A 9,924-nucleotide genomic window follows, 5' to 3' on the forward strand; every position below is an offset into this window, starting at 1 on the left:
AAAAAAAAGAAAGAAAGAAAGAAAGAAATGCCCCTAGCTCCAGTGGGCCAGGAGCAGGAGGCAGAGCTGGAACCCAAGGTTGAGGGGCTTTCATCTAGCCTCTAAAGCCTGGCATCTTGAGCTTGGACTTAAAGCCTCCAAATTGTAAGAATAAACTCCTGTTGTTAAGGCCATCCCATTTGTGGTATATTTCTTGTCAGAGCGGCACTAGGTAGCCAGAACAACATCCAAATAATCATTTAGGGCTCATGACTGTCTGCCCAAAATATCTCTACAATCCACCTGTTCTTCTAGGTCCCTTCAATCACAGACTCAGGTTGAACCCTCGCCTGGAGAGGAATTGCAGTACCTTCTTCAGTGTTCTCACCACTGCGCCCTCAGGACAATCTCTCTATGTTGCAAAGTTGCCCTGCAGCTCCTCTCCGAAAAAGGCTTTCTGGACGCCCTACCATCTACTGGGCTTTGAAATAACCTGGATAAACTGAATTTGGCAGGGGCTTAGGAGAGGTCATGTATTCATCAGAAAATCTATTCATATTAGACATAGGTAAATCATTCATTTACTATACCTATTGGAAGAAGTGAATTTTGAGATTTTTTTTTTTTTCTCTATTATTTCTAAACACTGTGTTTTCCAGATTGGACATTCTTAAGATGGAACCAGGGGGTGGGGTTGTGGGTGGGGGTAAGAAAAAAAAAAAAGGAGTGGAGAAATAAGTTATCAAATGCTTAAGAGTATGTAGAAAATAATCTTTTGTGTTTTAAGCCATAGAATGATAAATTCTAAACATCCTTTAAAAACAAGCTAATCAGAAGTCGTAAAAATATTACACATACGTAGTTCATATGTATGTGCCCGAGGAACTCCAGCTGAAATCTCTCTCCTTCTTCTAATGTATCCTCCTCAAACTCAAAAGCACATTTCCCCAAAGAACAGCTGCCAGTTTTACAAGAGAACCATAAATGCTGAGCTTGTTTTTTGGAGCACTCCACAGCCAGGTTTCGTTGTGCAGATTCTTCTCTCTCTTCCCAACCCTCTGCATGACTCTCTCCCCTTCTAGCACTCATCTAGTCCAGTCATGCAATTTTCTTTTCCCAGAGTATCTTCTCTCCAGTATGCCTACCCTACATGCAAACATCTCAGGGCCCAGCACATAACCCAGTTCATCTGTGACATGGAGATTATAAAGAGAATTCTCAAGAAGAACTGAGGGGAGATATTTTGGGTATACTTACTAAGGGGTGAGTGGGCATCCAGGGCCAAAGTTTCTGTTAGAAATCTTCCTCTCCTACTCTCCAAACAAGGCATTGTTACAGGTTTCTTACATCCCTATGTCTTCTACCACATAGAAGAAGGACTACACCAAAGGCTTCAGAACATCTTTTTACTTAGGATTCCTTAGAGGTCCTGACTACCCCTCATTGTACCACTAATCTCTTGGCATGGGCTCTAGCTGTTTATTATAGACTGTGTGTTGGTATGGTATTGAGAGTAAGCTGAATTAAGTGAAGACTGAAGAAGACATTTTGATAAGGAAAAATACCTGGCTTCTACTAGCTTTCAAGGAAAATAGGTTCTTGTGAATTAGATTTATGACACAGATCTCCTGATGTTAGCTGGAAGGAATCTTGACATCAATAAGATGCTGTTGTAACCCAGATGACAAAGAGGTACCTAGCAGCACAAACAGAATCCCATCCTAGGCACTCAAACTCCCAGCAGCACTACCTTCTCATCTGACCTCCCAGGCACTGACTACTTAACCCACTTCTCTTTACTATGAATCATGAACTGCCTTCTCTTCATTCTCTGCACACATTCACATACATGCATATGTTTTCCCACAAGAGAAGATACCGCCTCTCACACCTATGTGCTCTCCACATATAGCAGGCCCTAAATAAATACACATTGATCTGTTGAAGCATCTTGGTCCTATTTTTTTCCATCTTAAAAAACTAGCATGTTCTTGTGTCCAAGCAGTTTATTATCTAGATTTTAATAACAACTATTTAGCTGGGGCTCAAGTATTAATCATATTTGTTTCTCGTTTATTATGTGGTACTTAATTTAGGCTGAAGGTCTTTGCACTTGCAACATCAAAAACAAAATATAAATAGCAAGCCTTATAGCTTTAATTCTCTTTCTCTCTGCTGGTCTGCTGGACCAAACAACTCCACAACAAAGTATCTGCTTCCCATAAATCAGAGTAGACAATTTTTCTCCAACTATGTTTTAATTCATGGGTAATAATTCTCTACAGCAGGTGAAGCTGAGGGGGCCTAGAAGCCAGAGACAAAGAAGGCATGATGGAATATTAAGTAATTTTTATTTGAATTTGTGCAACTGAGTTGTAGGAGTTAAAGAGATAAAATACCATTAATTGAAGCTAGGTGAACAGGCTGCATAATGGCATTATTATCAGATGCATCTAGAACCATCTCCTTGGCCAACTGTAATTCAGTCTAAAACAGACAGTTTCTCACCTGAATTATCTTATTGCATTGGCTTAATTCTCCATTTCATCATGAAGCTCTTTTCCCATTATCTGTTTCAGAATCCTGAATTAAAAAAAATAAATAAATAACCAAACTCACTGCCGTCAAGTCAGATCCAACTTATATTGACCCTTCCTTGGGTTTCCGAGGCGGTATCACTACAGAAGTAGATTATCCAATCTTCCTTCTGAGGAGTGGCTGGAGAATCCTGAATATGACCTTGATTACTCAACGACTGTAGTGTTACCTAGGACTTGACCTGTGCCACAAAATCTCTCATCCCTTCACATAATATGCTTACTTTGTAATGTTTGGAACATTGACAGCCAGAAAAATTACTGAAAATGTTTCGTAATAGGTCTCATGGATCTTACTAAAATTTCATTTTTATATGTTTTATAAACATTTATTAAGAGAAAGCCTCTAACTTCAAAAGGCTTCAATTACAAAAAACACTCACATGAGCAGATGTCTTACTCACTTGCCAATCCCAGATCATCCCTCCTGTTTCTGCATCTCAGAAAAGGGTGGCACTAATTGCCCAGTTAGGAGCTCTGGTGGCATAGTCCCTAAGGCATTTGGACTGCTAACCAGAAGGCTGGCGGTTCAAACCCACCAGTCACTCCTTGGAAGGAAGATGGGGTAATCTACTTCTGTAGTGATATTGCCTTGGAAATCCAAGGAGGGGTCATTATGAGTCGGGTGTGAGTTGATGGCAAATAATAACAACAACAATTGCCCAGTTGTTCAAACCTGAAATGTATAAATTATCCTTCATTTCTCCCTTTATTTACAGTCTATTTCCATGGTCATCAACTAGTTCTGCCAACTAAACTCAAAACCAAACTCACTGCTGTTGAGTCGGATCTGACCCGTAGCAACCCCTCCTTGGGTTTCTGAGGCAATATATCAAGGGAAGTAGAGTAGATTGCCTGACTGTACATCTAAAATCCATCATTGTTTCTCCATCTCTATGGCCACCACTCAGATCCAAGCCACTAACATTTTTCACTTGGACAACATAGTCCACAGAGACAATATTCTATATCTTACTTTGGTAAGAAGTGACTGGGTTCTTAACAGCTTGCAAGCAGCCATCTAAGGTGCAACTATTGGTTTGTCCCCATCCAGAGTAAAGAAGAGTGAAGAAACTTAAAGACACCTGGAAACAATCAGTCCACAGGTCTAATGGATCACACGAACTTCAGCCTCCACAACCATGACACCGGAAGAACTAAATGGTACCCAACTACCACTACCAACCACTCTAAACCAAAACTAAACTAAACTCACTGCTATGAAGTTGATTCAGACTTATAGCGACCCCCTTTGGGTTTATAAGGTGGGGAAATCTTTACAGAAGTAGATTGTCAAGTCTTCCTTCTGCAGAGTGGCTGGTGAGTTTGAACTGCCAAACTTCTGGTTAGCAGTCAAAGGCCTTAAAGGGATCATATTAGGAGGTCCTCGATAGAGTGGGAATTCTAAAAATGTGGAATAAAACTCAAAATCATAAAAAATACCAGGCTTACCAATCGGACAGAGACTGGTGGAACCTAGACAACAATTGTCCTTGGTCACAACTTCAAACCTTGAACTGGCTTGCTCAATTTTTAGATAAACAACAGATCTACAAGATGAACAATAACACTAGCAAGGTATACATTCCTTAGATCAAGCAACTATTCAAGATCAAAAGGGAAGCATTTGCCCCAGGATAAACTTCAGAAGGCAAGAAGTGTTAGGAAAGATGGAAAAATAGAAATGAGAAACACCAGGAAGAAATAGGATGAGTGATGTTACATTGAGGGGACTACAATCAACAACATGAAATAAAATGTGTATCAACTGTTGAATGGAAAATCAATTTGCTCAGTAAACTTTCACACAAATCACAGTAAAAAGTTAAAAAAAAAAATAGTATCACTTTTAAAAGAACTACGTATTTTCCCATGTTTGTGGGGAGAAAAAAGTACTTTGACCTGTCTATACAAAGAGAAAGAGGAGCTCAGGTTTGGTGACCCTGTGTCCCAGAGGAAAGACTGACTACAGATCATGTTTTGTTTTTCAAAGGCAGTGAATGCAACATTACAGTTCCAAGTAGTTTCAAAATAAAAGGCACCACCACTGAGGATAAGGAAATGAGATACCTGGATTCCAGGATAGAAAATAGGTATAGAGCCAGGAGACAGTTCTAAGCAAGTACTCTTCATATCATAGCACAATTTAATTAGATAAACAATAGTTAACGGATGGAATTACACTATTTAAACAGAAACTAACCCTAAGGACACACATATTATATGAAACTTAAACAAAACAAATTTATGAATGATTAATTCTCAGTCACCACAAAAGGCTACCGTTAACACTATTTTAAGGAATTGAGACCTACATCAAAACATGCCTTCCACAGTAGAGATAATCCATTCAGTTGCTCTGAGAGTGTTTTCACTTTTCAGGGGTCTTACAAATGGCTTACTTTAATGTAGATTTATTTAATGAGTACAACTCTACTCAGTAACCCAAGATGGAAAGGCTGAATAGCAAGACAAAGTCTAACAACAAGGAGGAAACTCCATAGGCTTCTAGCAGTCCTGTGAGGAGGCAGGCCCCAGGAGACTTCAGCCCTGGTCGTGGTTGCACTAACTTGCTTTTTTTTTTTTTTTTTTTTTTTTAAGTCTAAGAAAGGCATAGCCCTGGGCCTTAGCTTGCTCCCCTGTAAAATGAAGAACGCAGAAACGTGATCCAAGATCCCTGCCAATTTTAAAACTCTACAATAACAAAGAAACTCCTTGCAGTTACTTGCTTTCCACAAACCACAGCCGAAGAAGTCAGTGCCACTGAGCACTGTTTAGTATGTGTTAGAAGTGCTGAGCTGTGGGCCACAGGTATAGAGCTGAATCAGCCCCCAGCCTGGAGGACAATAGGGATGGATCATGATCAGAGCATGGGTTTCAGAATTGCAAAGATCTGGATTTATATCATAGCTCTATGTAAAGTGAGGGTAAGGTTGTTTATGAGAATTAAGAGAGATAATGAATGTGAAGTACTAAGCACAGTGCCTGGTATAGAGTAACTACAAAATAAACGGCAGTTCTAGCAGAAGATGTTGTTGTTGCTAGTTCCATTTTACTTATTCAGCTAGTACATTTATTTCTATTATTTTATACCAGATTCTACTGGTAAAAAAGATAAAATTATAAAACTTAACAAAACTGGAAAGGATCCTGACAGTCTTTTCATTTAGTTCCTTGCTTTCAGACATTTTCATTACCACAGTTATTTTACTGATCAAGATACCAAGGACCTTAAAGCTGACCACTCAAGGTCACCTAGCCACTAAGTCCATTTAAAATATCATTATGTGTGCCTTCAGTAATCCCCTAGTGTTTGAAAGTAGTGATAATAATTCTCTGGATTACTTGATACTAAGAATCAAGGCCATCTCTTGATTATAGGCTACGACAAATAATTTATAAAATGAGATTAAAGTGAGTGCATAAGCCAAAGGGAGATTATAGTGAATGATCAAAGTGACAACTCTAAAGATTAGATAATTATGAAAATTATAATGATGCTTGTGACAGCCCATAGTAATGCTTATTATGATGTTAAATGAAAAATCAGAATACTGATTCTATTCATGTTGCGATCATAACTGAGTAAAATTATATACATATATATCAAGGATTGGAAAAGAAACTGGAAAATGATTATGGCTGATTGGATAAGGAGGGGCAATTGCAGTTCACTTTTTATCGAGTGATTATAATGTAGTTGGCATAAGAAACATTACAAGAGAAATAATCACAGGACAGGAGCTGCTGCTGTTCACTTACCCTGGGTTATACAACATGACCGCAGAGAGGTTCTCACAGGACTTGGAGAGGTCAGTCATAGACAAGCTGAAGGAGGACAGAAGTCCACTCTAAGAGCAGAGCACAGAGCAGAGCTGTTACTTTCCTGGTCAAGGGAACGCCAGTATTCTTGACTCACTACTTTGAACTGGAGAGGGAACGGCAATGAGGGGTATGCACTCCTAATAAGCACATACAACAATCCGGGACAACCGTTGACAAGTCAGGGACAGTCAGGCTACGGATGCTTCTCAACCCCAAATCCTAAACTAAGCATAGCATAGCCTTGGTATTCTAGGGCTAGAAAGATTCACCTGGAATTTCAAGGCCCTACTGATCTCCCCCACCAGGCTGTATTGAGCTAGAAGGAAGGGGTCATGGTGGCTGAGTCAACCTAGTTCCTTAGCAGGCAGCAATCTCCTGTCAGTAGCACTCAGATACTGAAATACGCTTATTGAGTGATAAAGATAGAGGACAAGGTCAAGAGACCAGTAAGTAACAGTCAGTCCTATTTCGCTCCCATGGAAAACTGTTGGCAAACATATTTTCTCTTAACTCATTCTGCAACAGTGCATCAAAAGATCAAAGGCTTGACTTGAGCAGCCTAGAAAAGCAGCATTCTCTTAACTCCTATCTTAGGCACTGGCCACCTCAAGTAGTCCTTTAAAAAAGCTTGCCAGGATGACCAGCTGGGTAACTCAGTGGTAGAGACAAATGCTTCCTATTGGCAGGTCAAGGCCACAGCCCCTGCTAACTCCCTGCTGAGGGAAAGAGTTAGAGACTATTTCTTTCAGTCTCAGTTTCTTATTTCAATCATCTGTACCATGGAAGTAGTAAACACTATTGCTCAGAGGAAGTAATAAAATATAATAGAAGTTTTGCTTGTGACTGGCATATAGAAATGTTAGCTGTAGTCCTGATTATCATCACCAGTCTAAGGACCAGCCACAATGCCAAGACAAACACTGCTCTCCCTCTCGTTCTTTTTTTTGTCTCTGGACTTTAGACAAACTCCTCCATATAGCACTTAAAATGCCCTTTAGATGTCCCCTTCTCACCAAGCCTAGAATCTTACACAAATGCCCTAAACTCACCCTTTCTCTGCTTCACACTCCAATAGAAAATAATATTTACTATAGCTGAAAATAAAGATGGAGATTTTTGGATGACTATAATTCTGACATTGGGTTAATTTCTAAAATAGATGTTGATTAAGTGGCAGTCACTCTCCACTTAATGTAAAATGATGCCCACTCCTTTTGGAGGGAGTTAGAGAAGAGGGACTAGAAAGAACAGTTTCTCCTTGCCTGCTCAGGACTTCACATACTTGTTTTCCTACTTCATCTGTCAATAATATGCTGGGAAGCAAATCCTTAGAATCAATCCAGCATATAAAACTATTTTTCAAGTGTTTCAGTACTCCAGAAAGCCAAACTGTTGGAAACAGAGCAGAGACTACTCCTTGCCCCTGCCAACACCACCACAAGCCACAAGTTCACATCTACACATTTCATGCTGCTCACCTTTCTCTTCTCCCTGAGCTTGGCAGCTTCCTTGGGATGGTTAAAGCGAAACATATTGGTTCTTCCCAAGAGTATTACAGCACCTAAGAACACACAAAAACAGTAAGAAAAAAAATAAATGGTTGGCTGAGTTGGCAATATCATAGTAAGGAATTCTACAGTTGTAATGTAATTTCAAGTGCATTATAAAATAGTATTAACAAGGGAAAGCTTTAATCTCATAAATCAGCTTAGATACTTGTCATTCAATCAATTGCAACTCATAGTCTCCCCCTGTCTATCAGAGTAGAATGTTCTCCATAGGGTTTTCAATGGCTGATTTGTTGGATGTATATCACAGGCCTTTTTCCAAAGCATTTCTTGGTGGACTCAAATCTCTAACCTTTCAATTAGCAGTCAAATGTATTAACCATTTATACTACCCACCAATTCCTAAAATCAGCTTAATACAGCCTATTTTAAATCTGTGAATTTTTTTTTTTTTAATCTGAGTGTCACAATACTACTATTACCCAAAGCAGAAATGATGGCTCTAGGCATTAAAACATAGCATGAAATGTAAAAGTTAATATAAAGATTGATTCTTCTAAAAAAATCAAAAGTCTAATTTTGTTTGTTTTAGAAGAAAAATAAGAGACACTGTAATTAAATACCAAGCAAAGCATATGGTTGCAAATTTAGGGCATATTTATTAATGCCTGTAAAGGCAGAGATCTCAAAAGAAACTTCTTTCAAAAGAAAATACAGTGAAATTGGCAGAGTATAAATACTCACTGTCGTGGAGTCGAATCCACTCATAGAGACCCCTCCCCTTGGGGTTCCAAGGTGGTAGAACTACAGAAGTAGATTGCCCAACCTTCCCTCCAAGGAGGGGTTGGTGGGTTTGAACCACCAGCCTTCTGATTAGCACTCAAATGCCTTAGGCACTATGCCACCAAAGCTCCCAGAGTATATACAGCTGTTATTAAAATCTCCCTCGGAATCGGACCAGAAAAAAATTGTATGCATGCAATATATATCTATTTCCATGTGAGAACACTATTTCTTGTTAACATTTAGATGGCCACCATAGACATAAAAGAAAGAATCATTTTTAGTGACTAGGTCCCTAAGGCATTTGACTGCTAACCAGAAGGCTGGCAGTTCCAACCAACCAGCCATTTCTCAGAAGGAAGGTTGGGCAATCTACTTCTGGAGTGATACTGCCTTGGAAACCCAAAGAGGGGTGGCTATGGGTTGGATCTGCTTGACAGCAGTAAGTTTGGGTTTGGTTTAGGGTCCTGATTATTCAGAATACAACTGTACAACTGATAAATAACTCAAGGTAAATGCCCAATGGGGATAATCATAGGGAAAAAAGATCATTGGGTTGGTAGCCAAAGTTTAGCTATATTAGATGGATGGATGGATCAATAGATCAATAGGCAGACAGGCACAGACAGACAAATGCTTTCTAAGGTCAGAGCTGTATAAAGCTAGCATGGATGTCAAGGAGCTCCCTGGGCGTGGTCTAAAGTGACATGAGTTAAGAGAGCATTGTGGCCATTAAAAACAAAAAGACCCTTGTACTTTTGCTTCAGATTTCTTCATTTTGAATCTTAATTACTTTAGAGAAAACACACATAGACAAAATATAAATATACTACAAAAGCACCCACAGTGAAGGAGAGATGTTCATTTATGATAGGGGCAGCCCAAGAAGCAAAGTTCTGTTGATGCTGAATAAGAAGTTAGGGAAGCAGCGTTGGGAAGTTCTTACTCCACTGCCTAATTTAAGAACAAATAAACTTGTTTGTATAGGAGGGAAAGGGAGAGAATTTTCATGTGACATAAAATGTCTTAAAAATACTTAGAGGAGTTCCGGCAAGATGGCGGACTAGGCACAAGGACTGCACAGACACACTTCAACAAAGAAAAGGGAAACCAATTAACACAGACACAGAAGATAATCTTGGACCCCTGAACCTTGAAGGGAAGGATACAAAAGTGGACTAAACCCCAACTAGCAGAAGAATTTGTGTGAAAATACCAAAAAAGGAGACACA

At 39.4% G+C, this 9,924-nt stretch overlaps 1 protein-coding gene across 1 annotated transcript in view; it reads right to left on the minus strand.

Annotated features, from left to right (window-relative positions):
- Positions 1-9,924, minus strand: part of KIF16B (kinesin family member 16B) — a 640,246-nt gene that overhangs the window by 206,436 nt on the left and 423,886 nt on the right. Inside the window, exons 15-16 of the mRNA XM_007946387.2 lie at positions 7,880-7,962; positions 6,339-6,427 (exon numbers count right to left, since the gene is read on the minus strand). Of these exons, the coding sequence (XP_007944578.2) occupies positions 6,339-6,427; positions 7,880-7,962 (172 nt within the window). The remainder of the gene's footprint in view (positions 1-6,338; positions 6,428-7,879; positions 7,963-9,924) is intronic.

This window comes from Orycteropus afer, unplaced genomic scaffold (assembly GCF_000298275.1).
Source record: "Orycteropus afer afer isolate SDZICR_OR568_19922 unplaced genomic scaffold, OryAfe1.0 scaffold00158, whole genome shotgun sequence".
NCBI lineage: Eukaryota > Metazoa > Chordata > Mammalia > Tubulidentata > Orycteropodidae > Orycteropus > Orycteropus afer.